The sequence below is a fragment of the Trachemys scripta genome, chromosome 3 (assembly GCF_013100865.1).
Source record: "Trachemys scripta elegans isolate TJP31775 chromosome 3, CAS_Tse_1.0, whole genome shotgun sequence".
Lineage (NCBI taxonomy): Eukaryota > Metazoa > Chordata > Testudines > Emydidae > Trachemys > Trachemys scripta.
The window spans coordinates 106,043,829-106,064,911 of NC_048300.1; the positions used below are offsets into that span (position 1 = coordinate 106,043,829).

At 43.1% G+C, this 21,083-nt stretch overlaps 1 protein-coding gene across 2 annotated transcripts in view; it reads left to right on the forward strand.

Moving 5' to 3' along the window:
- Positions 1 to 1,074: 1,074 nt before the first annotated feature.
- STX7 (syntaxin 7) overlaps positions 1,075 to 21,083 on the forward strand; it is a 44,559-nt gene continuing 24,550 nt past the window's right edge. Inside the window, exons 1-2 of one of the 2 annotated variants that reach the window (XM_034765638.1) lie at positions 1,075 to 1,215; positions 10,732 to 10,894. In XM_034765638.1, the coding sequence (XP_034621529.1) occupies positions 10,810 to 10,894 (85 nt within the window). In that variant the 5' untranslated portion in view covers positions 1,075 to 1,215; positions 10,732 to 10,809. Of the gene's footprint in view, positions 1,216 to 9,743; positions 9,823 to 10,731; positions 10,895 to 21,083 lie in introns of those variants that run through there. The other variant, XM_034765639.1, reaches the window with a different exon arrangement.

Sequence of the window (21,083 nt, forward strand, 5' to 3'; positions counted from 1 at the left end):
CCATCCTGCTGGGGGAGTCTTGTTCCACATCATCTTGTACCCCTGGCTCCTTTGCACTGGGACAAATTAGCCCAAGGAGGATGATAATCAGCCCAACTCCACAGCCAGGAAATTTGCTGCAGAAGATGAGCCCCAGGCCGTACTGCAGGGCTGTGCTCTACTCTTAGCTGCAGCATCCCCACTGAGAGAGCGCTGGCTGGGTAGTTAAAGGGGTAAGAGATCCCAAACCATGAGGAAGTAATCCTCTCAGGATCCCTTATGATGATGCCTGCCCGTGGGCAGGGGCGGCGAGTTGTATGGGCCCATGGTGCCCCGGCTCCACCAATGTTCAGGGCTGGGTCTCTTCCCCAGCCCCACCTGCTGCCCCCGCATACCCCCTCCCCTGAGCATCCCTGCCTGCCCTGGGCAGCAGGTGGGGGCTTATCTTGGCTGGACCTCCTACGCAGCAGCCTGGGGGGTGGGGGAGCTTGAGTGAGTGTTGCCCAGGGGTGCCAGGGAGGGGCTCCCTCCCCCCAAGCTCACTACTGCCGGCAGGTAGAGGGCTGCGGGGGTGTCCTCCTCTCTGGCCCCTCACCCCAGCCCTGGGGCAGCCTGCCTGCTGCACCCCAAACTCCTCAGCCCCACACCCCCTCGTGCACCCCAACCCTCTGTCCCAGCCGAGCCTGCACCCAGCACCCAAACCGCCTCCCAGAGCCCACACCCAGCACCCAAACCCCCTCCCGCATCCCAACTGTGTCCCAGCCCAGAGCTTGCACCCAGCACCAAAACTCCCTCCCAGAGCCCGCACCCCTCCCACAGTCAAACTCCCTCCCAGNCAAAACTCCCTCCCAGAGCCCGCACCCCTCCCACAGTCAAACTCCCTCCCAGAGCCTTAGGCGGGTGTGGGGTGAGGGCAGGACTTGGACCCGTTCTGGGCACCACCAAAAGTTATACAAACCTGCCGCCCCTACCTGTGGGGAGGCACCTGCTTACATGCCCCAGCAGCCCCAGGCAGCGGCTCTCAAGTCTCAGCACAGTAGGGGGCGGAAGGCAGCTGCTTTCGTTGTCACTCCTCGCTAGAGGGCCAAGGGGAGGGGGCGGGGCCGGTGTCCTCAGCCCCGCCTCTTTTCCCGGGGACTTCTGCAGCAGCAGCAGGGAGAGTAGCCGATCAGCTGAGCGGCGGCACTGCGGGGTCCGGAGCCCAGCTGTGCTGGGAGGCAGAGCCGCTGGGGCCTGGTAAGAGGCGCTTTGAGGAGTCTGGGGCGCAGCGGGATTCGCTTTTCCCTGTGGGTGTTTCGGGTGGGCGTCGCCCTGTTCCCGAGCAGCAGCTGCTCCGCGGCAAGGGGGGCAGCCGGGGCTGCCCTGTCCGCGAGGCGGGGATGGCGGGGGGGTGCGCCGAGCCCCCGGGACTGCCCGCGGGAGAGGGAGGGGCCGTGCTGACGCTGCGGCCGTGCCCGCGGGAAGGGGTTAGTTCCGCATTCCCGGGGCCCTCAGCCGAGTTGCTGCAGTTCCGTGCGCTCTGCATCTCCCCGCAGCTGGCTGGAGAGCGGGCAGCCCTCGCTCACCCATGGTGCTGCCCGCCCCGGCAGCCCCAGGGAGCGTGGAGGGGGACAACACGCCAGTCCTCCACCTCTTGGACTGTTTTCCCCGAGCCAGGAGTGGCCCATGGCTGGAACGTGCCGTGCACGCCCAGTGTGTTCGGCGAGAGACGCGTTCGGGTGCAGGCAGTGCTTGTCAAGTGCAGACGCCTGTGTGTGCTGGTGCGCCTCATACTTCCAGAGAGACCGGCTTCACACATGCCAAGCCAAAGGCCCCCGGCCCCTTCTGTCTTCCTTAGCAGCCCTGCAGTGTTGCGATGGTAAAGAATTGTGGCATTCCTTTCTTCCGACTGCGCAAGGATTAGAATCATGAAATCAGTGCTACCCCAAAGCTGCTATTTCTCTGCTTGACCGTGGAACTTCTGCCTAAATCTTGCCCAGCTCTCCTGCTGCCTGGCTTCCTGCTATAGATTTAAAGCACACACACATCCTTGTATGTATCCCTTTTTAGGGGTTGTCTACACAAACAGTTTTCAGCAAGCTGGCTCATAAAGCTGTCTTGCAGTAGCCTACGGCTGTCTATGCGGAAACTGCTACCATGCACTAAAGGGTTCCTTGTGTACTTTAATCTGCTTTCATTTCAAAGTGGGATAGAGCAAAGCGCACAACTTAGTTTTTAGTATGCAGCAGCAGGGTCCACATTGTGCATGGCAGGCTAGCATGGTGTGAGTTTACACCCCAGTTTGCTTCAAAATAAGTGTAGATAAGTCCTTTTCCCATACTTCCCCTTCACTCTCTGAAAAGCAGGCATTGTAGTGTTCTTGGGAAGTTGCTGGACTTTCTGTGTGCAGAAAGTTAGCATGTGAAAGCCTGAGGAAGTGAATCTTTCATGTTGTGTTCATTATCACATTCAAGATTTGTGCTGTGAAGCATATATATTTTTGTATAAATAAGTGAATATGCTCAAAGTCTGCTTGGCCTGCTGTTATATAGCCACATGCAACATATTAAAATAAATAAATCCTATGTTCTTACAGAGAGATGTGGGTCTCGAATACATTCATAGATTCCAGTGCCAGAAGCAGACAATTGTGATCATCTAGAGATAAACACAGGCCATAGCATTTCCCCTAAATAATTCCTAGAACATATCTTTTAAATTAGAAAAACATCCAATCTTGACTTTAAAATTGTCAGTGGTGGAAAATCCACCATGGCCCTTGGTAAACTGTTCCAATGGTAATTATTCTCACTGTAAAATAAATTGGCTTTTTCCCATCTGAATTTCCATTGGATCATGTTGTTGTGGGGTTTTTTTTTTTTTTTTTTTGCTTGATTGAAGACCCCATCATTAAATACTTGTTTCCCCATGTAGGTACTGACAGCCTGTAACCAGGTCACCCCTTAACCTACTCTTTTGTTAAGCTAAATAAATTAAATTCTGTGACTGGAGTCTTAAGTGTGCTGAAGGGTATACTGTTTCCTTAATACTATCTTTTCAAAGTAATGGTTTTGCTCTTCTGTTACTTAGGGTTGTTTGCCCCAAAGTTTATAAAGTTTCCTCTTGAAGAAGCTAGTGTCACATTTTATTTAAATAGCTTACTTTTAGGACAGTTTTCTGGTGAATTGTACTTTTATTTATATTGTAGTAATTTCCAGAGGCCCATCAGGGCCCAGTTGTTCTAGGTGCTGTACAATTAGCACAGTTTTTGGTGAATTTTAATACAGATGATATCCAGTGGTCCTTGTTGGTGCCTAATTCCTTACATGCATCAGTCCTGTTATTTCAGTCCTGTGCTGTTTCTGAATAAAACATATTAATGGAGATGGAAATATTATAATTAAGGTTAAGATTTAGTCACAGGTATTTTTACTAAAGTCATGGACAGGTCACAGACGGTAAACAAAAATTCACAGCCTGTGACCTGTCCATGACTTAAATTATAAATATCCCTGATTAAATCTCGAGGAGGAAAGGGGGTCAGCCACATCAGCTCCTGCTCGCTTGGTCCTGGGGACTACCTGAGCAGTGGCCGGTGCAGCTGGCCCCAGGGTTGCCCCAGCAGCGGCCAGTGCCGCTGTCTTTGGGGCCGCCCCAGCGACTGGCTGCAAAGCCCCTCCAGCAGCAGCTGGTGTAGCTGTCCCTAGAGCCACCTGAGCAGCAGGCACCGGGGGACCCTAGGGTCAGCCATGCTGGTGGCTGCAGAAGGCATGGAGGTCGCAGAAAGTCACGAATCCGTGATTTCTGTGACCTCCATGACAAATATGGAGCCCTACTTATAATTTCATGGGTATATGTGTGTTAACTTATTTTATTTAATTTTTCTGTGCAAATTAGGTGCATCCTTTAGGCTCCTGGCATGATGCTAATGTGACCTTTAAAAAAATTGTATACTGCTTTGCTACAGTATGAGAACAAAATATTGACAGTATCTAGAAACAAAAGTTAAATTGATGTGTCTAGTTTTATTGTCCATTCTGAAATGCAAATAAGTAAAATCAAAGTGTGTGGGGGTTTTTGTTTTTGTTTGTTTTTAAATGGGAAAACCTCAGAGCAAATGTTCATTAAATGGATCTATTCATACATTGCAGGGTTGTCAGGATAAGTGTACACACAGTGCAAAATAGTCAACACACTGACCAATTGAGCTGCAGTATATCTCTGGACAAGGATTACTGACATATGATTCACAATTGCATTAGTTGTTGAAGGAGAACAAAGTATCTGAGCCTGGTATTATATAAACAAATGCTGCTAGTAAAAATAATCAAATCATAAATACCCTAAACTAAAACTGAAAGTAAGTTATTCTGAAACAATATAGTGAGGCTTTCCCTAAATGCACAAAATGGAAACCATATCCTTCCATAAAATAATATTTTGCCTCACGTTTTTCATATTTAGCTATTTCCAATAAACGGTTACTTCCGTGACTTACATTGAGGACAGGTGGGGTTTTACATGTTAGCAGAACTAACTTTAATCTGAGGAGGAGCTCTTAGAAACAGAGCTTATTATACTTTAGTACACCTCTACCTCGATATAATGCTGTCCTCGGGAACCAAAAAAATCTTACTGCGTTATAGATGAAACAGCGCTATATTGAACTTGCTTTGATCCACCAGAGTGCGCAGCCCCGCCCTCCCGGAGCACTGCTTTACCACATTATATCTGAATTTGTGTTATATCGGGTCACGTTATATCGAGGTAGAGGTGTTTAGTATTTCCTAGAGGCCCTAATTATGATCAGGGCCCAACTATGCTAGATGTACAAATATGTACAGATGTTATCTGCCTCAAAATGGGTACAGATAAGAAATCTGATACTGCAAGATAAACTGAAGTTTCTTATTACGTCATATTTTCCTGCACCCTTTCTTTGTCTTCACTGTCAACTATACCTAGGGTGACCAGACAGCAAGTGTGAAAAATTGGGATGAGGGTGGGGGTATATAGGATCCCATATAAGAAAAAGACCCAAAAATCGGGACTGTCCCTATAAAATCGGGACATCTGGTCACCCTAACTATACCAGCTTTACTGCCTTTTTGTTTTCTTCTTCTACTCCATTTTTGCACCTTCTTCCGTGTGCGCGCTCTCGCTCTCGCTCTTTCTCTGAACTCCTGATCCTATTTAGCTAGGCCTCCAATCAATTTTGTTTTGTTCAAATCTATCCTAAAGACTCAGTTGTTCTGTGAGACTTCCAAATGCTAACACAGTTAAATGTCTCCTCCATTCAGTATGACCTCAAAAGAAGGGAAAAGTGGGAAGGAAGGGTGGGAGGAGAAAATAAATAATGGTAAGGGCAGTATTTATTTTTTGTTATGAATCACCAGTGCTTAATAAATATTACATAACCAATGTGACTGATTCCAATTCCATCCTGGTTTAAACAGCTTTAATTTTGGAGGACACTCCTACTAAATCAATTAACCTATTGCACAGTCTGATAACAAGCAAGTTTAGCTTTTTAAATCTTCATACATTCAGCTGTGTGTTGAAGTTAAGAGGATCATTTTTTCTTCTGTGTATGTCCAGTATATCTTATGAACTTTAAATTGAATTACCTGGATGTCTTAGGTAATTAGGACCTTTTAAAATACACAATAGGATATATGTTTTAAATTTGAATTGAAAGGAAATAAAGACGGGCAGGAGGGTAATATGGTAGAGTTGTTTTGTGAGAGGTTGCACCCCTATGCGTCAGGAGTGATGTGTATAAGAATGCATCCCTGAGTGGATGTCTTTGTATGGCTTAGGGGGGCAGAGGTAAATCCTGCCATTGACTGAGCCGGTCCATTGTCAGGGAGCACATATGTACTAGCAGAACTGTAGACATATGATCTGGGGAGCTAGAGACTGTGTTTCGTTTGGCAATAAACCTGGCCGGGTGCCTTCGTACCTTATCAGAGTCTGTGGTCATTGGGGGTTCTCTCGGGGGTCTGCTGTGTCAGCGATTTGCAGAGCCGGGGCAGCACACAGAGGGAACACACGCGCGCAGCCAACTGTTATCAACATTGAACAGAGCAGGGCATCGCACCGGGTGACTTCTGATAACACTTCTGTATCCAAAAGCTGATCATAAAAAGGGAATTGGTTTTCAATTTTTAAAGGGAAAAATAACAATTTAGTTTACATATAAACTGTGGGTTGAATACTCCCTCCCTCCCTCCCCCACTGGAAAAAATACTGATCTCTAATAAGATTAAATGTTTACTCATAACTGCTTGTTGCTAAATATTAGCAGTCAATTGTGAGTATATGTTTGACTCACTCCTAGACCTAGGGAATGTTTGTAGTACAGTGTAGCATACTGCTCTCAACCCTTCACTTACTTTTTATTTAAGCTCATCCTAACAAGAATTTATGTATTCTTTTAAAAAGTAACAACAACAAAAATTATCTATTCCAAACTGACCATTAAAGGCAGTAATAGGTGCTGGGCTGGCATGGATGTCACTGTCAGTTAGATTCAGGAACATCTCAGTTGCCTTTTATTTTAATATATCAAAATATTATACAGACAATGGTGAAACCTATATGAATGAGGAGGATTGAATAATGCTTTGTTGCTTTACAATGAGTATAGCAAGACAATAGTCTTTCTACAGCTAAGGTTGCAATATAGGGTTGGCAACTCTGAAGCTATTCCGAGAGAGCGTTTTTGTTTTGTTTTGTTTTTTTTTCCCCCCCAACACGACGTAATGTCATTTTCTTAAAATATCCTACTAAATCTCCTGGATTGCTTTCAGTAGTCACCGGGAGATCTATGTCAATTCCAGGAGACTCCCGACCAAACCTGGAGGGCTGGCAACCCTATTGCAACTGGTTCCATCTTGAGGCAAATTTTTCTGTAAATTTTTTTGTGCACCTGTTTAAAAAATATTAATGGTTACTGAAAGTGAGGACTATTTTAGAAAATTTGAAGAAAGTTGAGCAAGATACTTTTCCGGTTAAAGAAACTTAAAAATGACATTTATTTGACAATTGATCAAAAGTGTGTGTGTGTATATCTCTCTTTTCTTTACATTTTGAAAATAGTCAAATTACAACCCCAAAATTGCTTGGAGTGGAGCTGATTCTACCACCTTTACACTGAATAGTACCTTACTCAGCAAGGAGTCCCACTGACTTCTCTAGAGCTACTTACTGAGTAAAACTCTGATCCTGCAAGACTCAGATATGCTTAACTTTAAGCATGTGAGTATTTCCATTGAATTCAATGACTGCTTGTATATTTTAAAATTGTATGTGGATAAATTTTTTTGCAAGGTCAGGGCCTAAATGTCACTTAAACTGTAAGGGCCTTGGTAAATAGTTCTGATTATGTCATACATAAGCTAGTTTTCAAGAAGAAAGACCCCTCTGCTACATAGTCCAAAGTAGCAAACCACTAAATGAGGCATGAGGCTAAACAATTGAAACTGATTGCTTTTGGGGGGAGGAGGGGATATTTTTGTTGTCAAAGCTGAAATCTAAAACTTGCTTTGTGCTTCTCACATCAGTGCCTGTCATAGTGAGTTTTCAAATGTGGATATTTTCTATTAAATGTGGAGTCCTGTGCCATATGTAAGGGAAGGAAGTCCAGGCACAAGGTGGTTTTTAGCATGTAAGTCCTAACAAGAACCAATGGATGGAAGCTGAAGCCAGACAAATTCAAGTTAGAAATAAGGTGCACATTTTTAACAGGGAGGGTGATTAACCATTGCAACAAACTACCAAGGGAGGTGGTAGTCTCCATCTCTTGATGTCTTCAAATCAAGACTGGATGCCATCCAGAAAGGTATGCTTTAGTAAAACACAAGTTATTGAAACTCAATACCGGGTAACGGTATGAAAATATGTATCCCAAAGATAAGGCTGGAAGGCAAAGGAGACAGTTCTACAGTCTGGGGTCAGCTCCTGAGGGAGATCTATCTCAGTGAAACTAAGGACTATTGCAAACATTGCTACATTCTGGTTTCAATGGAAAGTGCCCTTCTCCAACCTTGCCTTCTCAAAGAACAATATACAGCATACAGCTGCCCCATCCAGCCACCCCTTCTCCCTTACTGCCCCTGGAACCCCCCACCGCCCCATCCAACCCCCCCCTCCTTCCTGACTGCCCTCCCAGGACCCTTGCCCCTATTCAACCACCCCAGTTCCCAACCCTCTGACTGCCCCACCCCCTATCCACACCCCCACTCCCTGACCACCACCCCGAACTCCCCTGCCTTCTTACCGCGCTGCCTGGAGCACCGGGTCAGGCAGCAGCTCTGCAGCTGCGCTGCCCCGTCGCCCAGAGTATTGCGCTGGCGACGCAGTGAGCTGAGGTCCCCGGGGAGGGGGAACAGCAGGGGAGGGGCTGGGGGCGAGCCTCCCGGGCCAGGAGCTCAGGGGCCGGGCAGGAGTGGCCCGCGGACCGTAGTTTGCCCACCTCTGTGTTAGCGGGTGAACTCCTGGCATCAAGGTCAATAGCAAAATTCCCATTGACTTCAGTGGAGCCAGGATTTCACTCATTGTGTTCACAGGCAGACTTGAGCAACCCAGAATTAACAAGTTGAGATGGTACTGAATGGAGAAGCACTCAGAGGTGGTGCTTGTGGCTTTGGCTTTTTCTGGATCTATTCTTGTCCTTGTTTATCAGTCACAAGCTCTAAGAATTGGAATTGGGTTTGCTGTAGAATGTATTTAATTATGGTCCAGCAACCTCATTTGCTCTCAGGCCTTGTCTTAATTTTGTTTTCTCTTGTTTCTTATTTCTTATAAACTAAAGAACAGGCCATAAAGCTTCCATTTTCATCAGGCCTTGCAGATTTTGGCTTATGCTCCTTTGGGATATTCCTTGAGGAATTTGTGGTACTGACTGAGAGGTGATAATTTTTTGAATGGCCCCTCTGAAAGTTGTCAGTTTCAGCTGATGGGCTAAAGCAGACTAGGCACTGTGTAAACACACCAAAAAGATGGTGCCTGTCCCAAATAGCTTACATAATCTAAATGTTGTTGGTGTGAGAATCTTCTCAGTCACACATACCTAGCTGGGACGTCATTCCTGTGTATTGCCACCTCATTTATTTGCAGTTTCATTTCAGATCTTGATTGAAAACCTAGCTTTTCTTCCTTGTCTTCATTGCTAATCTCTTGATTTATGTTAAGTGTATAGGGAGCCAGTCTGCATGAAAAGTGCATTGCAATAAAATAACCATTTAACCTGTTCTCACATTGTGATGACTTGTACCCTTTATTTATACTAATGCAATCAGGCTTTTCTTGCTCTTACAAAATTGAGTAAAGATGAAGAAACTTTCATTAGCTGTTCTTTCCAGCATTGCTCTGACATTGCTCTCCAAGTATGAGTGGGACCACCACTTATTGGAAATCAGATCTTTTAAAGGTGTTTCCAGTTGGGCACTCACTTCTGAAAACTTGGGCCAAAAGCTCTTAAAATAGAGGATTGTATATACACTGTAAGAAATGCATTTAGTCTATCATTCAGTAGCTTACTTTGCACTAATGAAAAATTCACAGTATTTGTAGTCTTATAAACTGAACTGTTGAGTATTTCCTTGAGGTCCCCAAGCTGGGGGGGGTGGAGGTATGTTGAGGGTGGGGGTGGGGCACAGGGCCAGGAGCAGAGCTGGGGACCGCTGCCCACCCCAAACATACCTCTGTGCCCCTCCTCCCCCCAGGGAGCGCACCCCACAGTTTGGGGACCTCTGCTCTAGATTCTGCTTCTCGGAGTGTAGTTTCAGTTATGTTTAAAGGGCTCCAAACAGGAATTAGGACCCCCCTTGTACAAGCCACTGTAGTCACCTAGGTGATCAGGTATTTACAATTGTGCCACTAGGGGAAGCAGTCTACGCTTGTAGAAGATTTTATGTATAGCGACGATCATCTTGTAAAAGATTCATATAAGGCTTGTTTTGATTATACTTTTTCAGAATTATTGTAACTAAAAATTCAAGTAGTATCCCTAGGTTGCACAAAAACTTCCCTATATTGAGAAATAGTGTCATTTACATAGGGTAAAATGGCCTGTCAGAGCATTAAAAGGAAAATCAGATTACAGATAAGACTACAAGAGTTAGGATCGCTTCAGAGAAAAGGCTAAAAAATAATAGGTCATATTGTTCATCCCCATAATATGCATGTTATGGACAAGTAGTCATAAGACCATAGTTAAAGTTGCAACAGAGACTTCAATTTTCACAGGGAGTAAAGTGTAAATATTTCTTTTATATTTAGAAATTCAAGAAAATGAACAATGTAGTGTCTCTAGATAGAGTTTCTGGTTTTTTTTCCAATAATTTATGTGAGTTTCCTTATTTGTATGGGTAGGAAAAATCTTTTCTATTAAGCTTAACAGATTTGGCCTAATTGTTCTCATAGGAAGTTGTTTCTGTGATTTGCTGATTCATAGATTCCAAGCCCAGATACGACCATTGTGATCATCTAGTCTGATCTAATTGATAGTCATAGTCACAATCTCAGGCCTACCTCATGTATGTTATTGTAACAGGTTCTGAAATGGCTTCACATACTTACTTTATTTTGAGAAAGCATTCTCTAAAATGCCCTTTTCAAAGCAGACTTGTTTGGTAAAGGCAAAATAGGATTGTATGGTGGAGTTTCATCTTGCTGGAGTTATTTCGGTCTCTGTGTGCTCTAAGCTGATAAAATACATTATGGACTTGCAGAATTACCATTGTATAACTACTTTCTTTTTATTTTTAGGTGCCTTCACTTGATGAAATTCTTGTCTGATTGACCTTCTCACACCTTTGATCTTCTTAGTGGACAGTCTATTCAGCCATGTCGTACAGTACAGGCATTGTGGGGGATCCTACCCAGCTAGCTCAACATATAACTTCTAATATCCAGAAGATCACCCAATGCAGTAAGTTGAATTAATACACATTCTTTTAAACTAACCTATTAAAAATACTTCCATGCCTGTAGCTATGCAACAAAATTGTGTTGATGTTAAAGGAACGCTATCAGTTAGAGAATCATATTTCTGTGTAACTTTGTACCTCCTGTGCTTGCACATAACTTTTTAAATTACAATAATAAATTATCATTTTTGTTCATGGTGGGTTTTTTTTTTTTTTTTTTTTTTTTTTTTTAGTTTGCATACTTCATACATCTGACAACAGTTATTTTTTGTCAATTCATTGTACATTTTCTCCCTTCCTGAAAGATCCCTATAAGTGTCATCAGGGGAAAAGAAAGATGCTACACATTTTAAAAGTTGGGGGCATACTATTTAAAGGGTACTCTACATATTTGGATTAAAAATAAATTAGAAGAACAGTCAGTTTAATGGTATTAAACCACACATGCGATGTGTGGGGGGGGGGGGGGGGGAGGGGAAGGTGTCAAGCTTTTAAAAATGCCTTTATGTGCTAACTCTTGATATTGACTCAAGAAGAGTCTGCTGTTTCAGTTTTTGTCTTGGGAAAGAGACCATAAACAAAAGTACCAGCTTGTGATAGTGGCTTTTGTGATGAGCACCACCGCTCACTAGGATTACCAACTCATTTCATGTAGGTCATCACCTTTTAGCCACTCTGGAGTGTCAGGCAACCTAAAAGTGGCAGAGAAAGGGGGAGTGATCTTTTTCACCCACTCTGTATTACCATTACAAAACTCTAAATCATCAGCACCTCTGTCCCTGCTTTTTTTCCATGTAAAGAGCCTAGTTTATAGTAAACATAAAATTATGTGAAAGTAGCCTTTTGAGTTACTATTTCAAATATAGAATTCATCTTTCCCCTCCTATAACTTGCATTTTATTATTTATTTTTGTTCCATGGAGGGACAGCTATTCCCAAGATGAAACTCTGTATGTTGGGCTTTAGCCTGGAGCAGATTTTTATGACAGAATAAAATAATCCCCTAGAAACAGTTTCTAGCTCACAGACTCTTAAATGGTTGTAATGGTAATGGAAGTAACAAGTGAGCTTGTAATACAGACAATGATCTAATACGGGTGACTTGTTTTTAAAAACGAGAGAGAAAAAGGAAGAAAGTTAAATTCTTCCTTTTGTTTTCAAACCACAGATCTGTAAAACATACTTTACTCCCATAAATAACTCAAGCAGTTTTTCAGGTGCTTCCTCACATACAGCAACCAACACTTCCGACCCTCTATAAAGCAGAAAATATTATTGTAGAGTAACCCTCCTGGTGAAGCTGCTGCTGATGGTGGAAATTAAAGCACTAACACTATGACCAAAACTTGCAAATATAGTTGCTTATGGCTATACTTAGCGACCTTAAAAAAAAAAAAAAAAAAGTGGTTTGAGATGTTTGTTTCCTGAGGTGCTATACACCTATCGTTCTCATTGTGACTTCAGGGAATTGTGTCCTGTATGGGGGGGGAAGGATGCGAGGGAAATGAAGCCCTGGTTCTTTGGTTAGCCTTGTAACTAAGTACTTGATGGTAAGTTAAAATTTTTGGTGGCCAGCCTGAGGGTGGGAAAACAATAAAAGTGAGAACTGCTTTGTTGCTGGAGTAACTATCTGTGTGGAAGTAGCTGTGAGGAATCCGTTTGTTCTTCCACACCAGCACATAACGTCCCTCAGTATTATATTGAGGGAAGTTCTGGGTGTGTAGGGAGAAGAATAGTTCAGTCTGAGGCAAATAATTGTATAGGCAAGGTATTTCTGAAAATCCATAGGACCAGGTTCTGCTGCTCCTCTTCACACTGAATAGCTCTTTACTATGAGTCGAGACACTAGGTGAAATCCTGGCCCCAGTGAAGTCAATGGGAGTTTTCCCTTTAACTTCAGTGGGGCCAGAATTTTACCTCGATCTCAGTAGGGCTACATATACTACTCACCATGAGTAAGGATGGTAGTTATGGTTCAATTCTGGATAGAAGGGTATTTTTTGTTTTGTTTGTGTGGGCATGTGCTGCTGGGCAGTTTAATTACAAATAAACCACAGCATCAAGATATTTTTAAGGCCAGTAAGCTAAAGACTTACACGTAGTTTGAGCTATGTGATTCACATAACTCTTTGAAGAAAAGAGTAGGGACAAATCTCAACCACTTTTAATTTAATCAGTGTTTACTAAAGGAACAGCCATTTGAAAACATCAGTGGCTTCAGAGATCACACATGCTCAATTACATGCTAATTGAATGACTGCTTTAGTGAATCTGGACTGAAATCTCTTAATCCATTCAGAAAACAAAGTTAGAAAATATTCCCTGTTGATTTAAGTTTTTCTTATTGACTTCTTTGCTTATGACAAGATGAGCTCTATCTTATTCATTCTTCACTGCATATGTTTGGAGGGCAACAAAAATCATATTGTTGTACTGTGTAACACCTTGCCTCATATTTAAAGAACCATTTCACAAAACTATCCTCAACCAAATTTTGGGATGTTGGGATAAATAGGGAGCTGGAGACAGGATAGAGAACGAGCCTGAATGTGTTGTGTGTGGGTGCATATAGAGTTTATTTTGGGGGCTAGAAGGGGAGATTTTGGCACTATTTAGTTGTGGAAAATTCAATACTTGTAGAGTGTTATTTGTATAACTATTGTAACTGAAAGGGATGGGGAGAATTTTTTGTATAGTACTGAATTCTAAATCACAAAAACAAGATGTGCAAAAATTCTGTGTCGGTCTGCTGCTTTATCACATACAAGGGCTTGAGTCTTTCTAATTTTGTATTTATTTTCACTAAGGTCATTTTGTTACATTAGAAGTATGTCTATTGAGAGAAAAATATTAGGTCTTCACTTTCTCACTCTCGCAGAAGAACCCTCTGTGATGGACTAAAGAAATAAAGAGATTATGACATCACAAGAAACTGAAATCTGAGCAATTGAAAGAGAGTCTGTTTAAAACTCTTGCTTATCTGTTGAAGTAAAATTTTTGACAAATGTGAGAACGAGATAAAATCAGATTTTTTTTCTGTTAGAGGAATAACACCCCCATCTCTTCAGTTGGGGTCTGAAAAAAGCTCCCATTCAGTTTCTGGAGTCTCTAGCCAAAAAAATGAACTGTAGGAAAATAGTTTAAAAAAATTTAGGTTAAAAAATAAATATCCAAGCCTTTATGGGGGGAGAGGGGGTGTGTGTGTGTGTGTATGTATAGAAGTAGAAAAGTCACATACATAGTACTTTTTTTTTTTTTTTTTTTAACGGGCTACCTCCATGATAACAAATTCATGCTACTGTCAGGTGTTGGATTGACAGTGCAGGGTTCTCCAGTCTTCCATCTGAGCACAGAACTGGTAATCCTAGCCAACAGCAGCGAAAGCCATCACCACCCTGAGACACCATTGTGCTTTGCCCATCTCCTGCAGCAACCACCTCTAGGCTTGAGGAAGTAATGCAGTCTGCATGCTTGCTTACCTCTTAGCCTCTCTGCATTCGTTACCTAAAAATCATTATTATTTATAGATAACTACCGACATAGCTAGTTATGAACAAATGATGTAGAGCGGGAAGGTTTTATATTCATTACCAAACCCTGTACCATACAATCCTTCTAATGTCTTGGTTTCAAAATAAGTGACAGTTGTATGCAAATTGATAGTGTTGCCTCTCACAGCGACTGTAACTCTTCCAGATCTATACAGTATTCTAGAAAAATGCTGTACTTTGGCTGCAACTAGATGGACACTCACTAAATATGCTCTGATTGAAAAAACAAACTGTGTATGTATGTACATGCATGCACACACAAAAGGGGAAAAGCTTTTTAAAATGTTCTGTGTAGCATCCCTTCCTCATTTGTACTACCCTTGTCCCTTTTCCACATTTTGTTAATTTAAGTTGCAAGCTCTTTTTGGCCATTCTTCTTACATGTCTGTAAAGCACCTAGCATTTTGGACATTAAATATATTCATTTTTTATAAGTATACTGTTTCATTTTATTTTAAAATATTGTGTTTAAACTTTTAAGTGATGCTTTCTTCTGTGTGACAACTAATAGAATGTAGTGTCCTTTTATAAAATATTAACACTAATACCATAGGGCCAGACTGTGGCCTAACTTGGATGGTGGTAAACGCATAGAAAGGACAGCAGCCTCCATTGGGAGGTAGTTATTTCCACCCCTTGTGGGAGAGGGCAGGACAGGGTAGAATGGGAGTGGAGCTGCCATCACCCAATTGAAAAGCTCTGGTTAGATTGATGTGTTGGGAGAAGTAAACTGTACCATGTATAGAATTGGCACAGGGTACCCTGACACTCCTCCTCCCCCAAACACGGGGAAGCCAGGAGACAGACTTAGTGGACTTTAAATCACTACAGTGGCATAGCTGCAGCACTGCAGGTATGCCACTCTAGCACTTCAGGGTAGACACTACAGCACAGGGAAGGTCTTCATCTCACGGTAGTTAATCCATCTCCCCAAGAGGCGGTAGCTAGGCCGATGAAAGAATTCTTCCATCAACCTAGTGCTGGCTACACTGAGGGTTAGGTTAGGTACATCTCTCAGGTATGGATTTTTCACATCCTTGAGAGACACAACCATGCCGATGTAATTTTTCAGTATAGACCAGGCTTAAGTCTTCAGCCTTCTGGTTTGATTTAGGGGCAGGGCAATAACATACTGCCCAAAGCTTGTAGGTGCAGGGCAAAGCCCTGTGTACCACACTAGAATAATAGAAAATGTGTGGTGTGGCTGAGCTGGAGTTGGTATAGAAGCTCTAACTTTAACTTCCTGATTCTTGTGTGTAATCTCAAATTTACCATTCACATAGTATTTTTTTTTTTCCATTTAAAAAGATTGTCAGGCTTCTGACCCATAGCAGATTATGAATCATGTGGTTCTTATTGACTTTGCAACTAAATTTGTTCAGTACTCACAAGGTGACTGATACAGTATTTGACCTTGTTGCATACATTACAAAAGGAAACATAGCTAGGGGAGCATATGCTTTTTGGATACTATAAATTGATTACAATAATCAGACAGGCATAATCCTCGCTTGGGTAAAAAGAAAAAACGAGACTGTCAATCCTTGACATCTCACAAGCATTACTGATTTTTTTTCCCATAAGGAGAAGTTCTCCTACCTCAGTCACTTACTTGCTGATTTTGAGGCAATACAGCCATCACTACATATTGCACATACTTAAAGGTCAATTTTAGCTTGTTTAATTTTTCTGTCCTGAGAGGTCAAGTCTGTCAGATATTTTTATTATATTCCATGTGTGCTGGGAGTAAGCAAAAAAAAAAAAAAAAGCTAAGTGTTATTAAAATGAGATGAATCAGGACTATATTTGCCACGGGACTTCAGTCCTGACAAGTGTAAAGTTACAAAAATTGATTCTTGGAATATGGAAAATGTCTGGCTTTTAGTTGTTGTTTTAAAATGGTGTGTTGACTGCTTCTTATGAAACCACTTTGAACATCTTATAAATAAGGTCAATGATCTAATTAGAGATGTCCATGTGATATAGGCAGAATTGCTCTTAGCTAAGGGGAATACAAATATAAATGTGAGAGGTACAGTAACTCCTCACTTAACATTGTAGTTATGTTCCTGAAAAATGCGACTTTAAGTGAAACAATGTTAAGCGAATCCAATTTCCCCATAAGAATTAATGTAAATAGGGAGGGTTAGGTTCCAGGGAAGCTTCCCCTACTCTGCAAGCACCAGAGGCGGGGGGTTCAACCTTCAGCCCACCCACTCCACTCCTTCCCACAAGCCCCCACCCTTGACCCGCCTCTTCTCCCCCTCACCTCCTCCCCCTTTACTTTGCTCGCTGTGTCCTGGCTCCTCTCCCTCCCTTCTAAATGCCACAAGCTGATTGCCGCGTAGGGGAGGGAGGGGGGAGGCACACAGAGTCCTCGCTCCTCCCCCCCCACGCCTCCAAAATGCCACAAGCCAGCTGATTGTCACCGGCAGGAGGCAGGGGAGGGAGTGGAGGTGTGCCGAGTCCTCGCTCCTCCCACCTCCCTCCTGTCTAGGGCAATCAGCTGGCTTGTGGCGTTTTGGAAGCAGGAGGGAGGGGGAAGGAGCGAGGACTCGGCGCACAGGCTCCCCCTCCCTCCCCTGTCTACCGAAAGCTGCAAGCCAGCTGATTGTCGCAGGCGGGAGGAGGGGGAAGGCACTGATCCGCGGAGTCTGCTGGCGAGGGGGGAAGTGCTGGGTGGGGAGGAGGGCGTAGGGAGGCTGCCAGCTGTGGAGAAAGCAGGCAGCCAAACAATGTAAGAGTGGAGCATTGAACAACTTTAAATGAGTGTGTTCCCTAATTGATCAGCAACGTAACAATGAAACAACGTTAAGCGGGACGACTTTAAACGAGGAGTTACTGTACTTCAGTTCACTGATGTTTTGAAGTCTAAGCCGGTACAAAAAACCAGTTTACTTGTCTCTTGTCCCCATCTTATCTATAGTTTTGTACAACTGTATTTAAAATTAGACTTGGAGAAAAGCCAAGCTTTTCTGTGACAAATTATTTACATACTGTTCTTAAAGTGTGGTTCTGCTCTGAAAAGTCTGTGTAAAAATGGCACCTCTGTATGTAACAGATGTCTGTCTTGTGTGAATTCAGTCTTATCTGTTCACATTAGTGGCAAAAGTGTACCTCTGCTGCTTTTTATTCCTGCTATTTCTTAAGTGTTTGGTCTATGGTATTGTGGTAGTGATCTGAGAATTCTATTCCATCATGTGCATCACAAACATAAATGCCAGTGCATTTGTGCAATCTCATTCACAAATGGCATAAGTTCATAGGTGTAAATGAGGTCCTAATTTGATCTACATAACTCCTTATTAGTGGTGGTGATGCCTGAAAGAAGAGACAATCCTGTGTGACTTTTCAGCCCTGCATGCTTAGCCTTGCCCCTCAAGTCGGGGAAAAAAGCATCTGTTACTTGTAAACTGAGCCCTTTGGGTTTGGAAATTGTTGAGGTGATATACATGGAGCCACAATATCGTCTGTAAATATTAAAGGGACCAATGAGAGCAGTCAGTCAGTCATCTGGAATTTTGGCCAAATGGTTGCTAATTTTATGGATTGAGCAAATGTAAATAGACTAACGTAAGCAGGAAAATTCTGCAGGGCAGTTTGTCCTAGTACAATAGCAATTATGGAAGAGGAAAGTAGACAGTGTCTATCCTGGGTCTTCGCAGTCCTCCCACCACTGCTAAAGACTCAAATCCAGAGCCTCTCTTAGGTCTGGTCTATACTACCCGCCTGAATCGGCGGGTAGAAATCGACCTCTCGGGGATCGATTTATGACGCGACAATCGATCCCCGAATCGGCGCTCTAACTCCACCAGCAGAGGTGGTAGTAAGCGCCGCCGACAAAAAGCGGCAGAAGTCGATTTTGCCACCGTCCTCACAACGGAGTAAGTCGGCTGCAATACGTCGAATTCAGCTACGCTATTCACGTAGCTGAATTTGCGTATCTTAAATCGACTCCCCGCTGTAGTGTAGATGTACCCTGAGATATAACTGACCCACTTAAACCAAAGCTCTTGAGAGCCCAACTTATTCCAGGCCTTTTATTTGCTCAAAAAAACTGGTTACGCTACTACTCTGAGAACACCACCAAGTCTCATAAGTGCCTGGGAATCTCTGCAGATCAGCCCTGTCCACCTTTGATGCGGGAGAGCTGATTCTAATTAATAGGCTAGTACTGAGCATTGCCCTTGGGCCCTACCCTAAGCATCAGATAACTAGGCTTGGCAAAACTGAATTTTGATTTATTTGCAATTTTGATGGATATCAGTCTATTTTTACACCTTTTTTCACTTAAAAAAAAAAAATCCAGTTTCAGGAAATTGAGGTGGTCAGATGGTAATTTATTTAGTGATTGTAGATGACGATTCAAAAAATTAAAGCTTAAAACACCAATTGTCAACATCACATGTCAAAATATATAAAGTAAATATCTTTAAATCTAACTCTGTTCTTAAGTATATCTTTTTAGCCTAGCTGTAAATTTTGATTATTGGAAATATGTTTTTGTGAATTTGTGCGTGTATAGTGAAATGGAGTTTACTGACACTTCATAATAAAAATAGGTAATTCTTCCACACCCTAAAGAAGAGGTGGGATGGGAAGGAGAGTCTGTCCCAGCTGCCGAGACCTACTGCCCAAAGTTGTGATCCATTGAAAAACCACCATGGCCTGCTCCTGAATACTTATAGGGAGATGTAAAGTCAGCAGCCTGTCTTCATGTTGCTCCATTTGCAACATTTCAGACCAGCAAAGCCAAGTGAGATTGAGCAGAACCATACGGTTCACTGTCCAAAAAAATAAATAAATAAAAAAAACCCATGATCCCACAGCAAGGCAAAACAAGAATCCAGAGTTCTGATGAGCTAAGAGTGTCGTGTACTGGTATCGGTAAAGCAAACCTATGAAGTCACCACCACAACAGAACAGGAAGTAGAATGGGATTTGGGGGCATTCTGGAACAAAGCTGGAAAGGGGCCAGTTTCTGTCCTGCAAACTCTTTTTGTATGTGCAGCCTGCCGGGGGCATCAGGCCTCAACTTACAAAAGTGTCTGGCTCTGAGGGCCAGTGCATCTTTACAAAGTCACACTTAAGATAAAAATCTTCTTGGTAGCTGCAATTCTTCTATTCCTGACATTTCTGCAGACTCTGTCAAAACTTATTCTGTACTTTTTATGGTGACCCAGAACAAGTCCAGGTCAGAAACTAGACTCAAGTGACGTTAACAGTCATTGTCAACTCAAATACGTAACAATCTTAAGAGGTGTGTGATATGGTGGCCCCTTCCTGGGTTGCTGTGCTGCAGCAGGCCATGGCATTACCAGTGCATGTGCCTCAGTGTCCCCTTTTGTTCTGGAGTCCCTAATAACTCCACGCTAGCTTTCCAAGTATAAATAGTCCTTTTCAGGGTTAATTTGTTACAAAAGTCTCAACCGTAATCTAGAATTCCACAGCACAGACCAAACAGTACATTCAGTCATTCAATTTCTGACAGTCCAGTACAGGTTGGACGTCTCTCACCACAGTCCGGTACTCCAGTACAACTCCAGCATCTCTGGTCCCAGACCCTTTAGCTGGCATGCTTTTCTGCCCCATTTTCTTCCTAGATATGGTTCCAGCTCCTGCCCGGAAGCATCCGTGGGCTCACTCCTCCATTGTTCCTCAGCTTCTGCTCTCCAGCTCAGAGGTAGTAGACATCTGCCTCTGCTGCTCTCAGCCTTTGGGTCTCTGGCCTAGAGAGGTCTGTAGGTGACCCCACCTGTCCCCCCGGGACTGTCTACTTCTTACCTCTCCGTCAGGGGCATCACTTCCTTGAAGCTCTGCTATTCTGAACTCTGTCATTTTCACTCCAGACTCTGTGTTCCGATCTCTCCTTGCCTTTGGGCTCTCTCCCCTGTGTAACTCCCAGAGGCAGCCCCACACTCCACATTACACCAAACTAGGGTGAAGCTGGACTGGAACAGGAGAGCTGGGCCCAATTCCATTTAAGGGGCCCGCTATCCTGTTACCAGGGATATTTAGAAATGTTATCTTTCCTCAGTCACAGACCTTAAACATACAGGTCTACTGCATTGGCCCACTGATTTAGAGATTGTGCCATCCCTTCCTTTGGCTGTTATGAAGTCAAGGCAACTGTTGCCTTATGTCATCATCACTTATAGCGTGCAGGTATAACTATTTTGTATACTAAATTATAAAAGTACTAAATACTGTTGTGTGTGGTAGTGGGGTGTGGGGGGTTTTTATCCCTTAGTGCTAGTATAACTATATTATTCTGTCACTTCAAGTTCTTCCTATTCCTCAACCCCAGTTTCTTCAAGAAATGTATGGTATCTACCAGCCTATTCTAGCTGAGGAAAGGAGGAAATCTGAATTCTGTCAGGCATGCTGTGACCTTGAGCGATTTGTTTAACCTCTGTGGCTTAGTTTCACCACCTTAAAAACAGAAATGATGCCTACCTACCTCACAGCAGTGTTGAGCTTAAGTCATCTTTGACATGTGTGAGATGTTTTGAAATCCTTCAGGGGAACGCTCTAGTGTAAATTCACTATTTAACTAAATTTTGTGGGTATGTAAATTTCTCCAAATATCACAGTTTAAAAAGAGACTTACACAAGTCTACTGGATTAGTTTATATTTTCT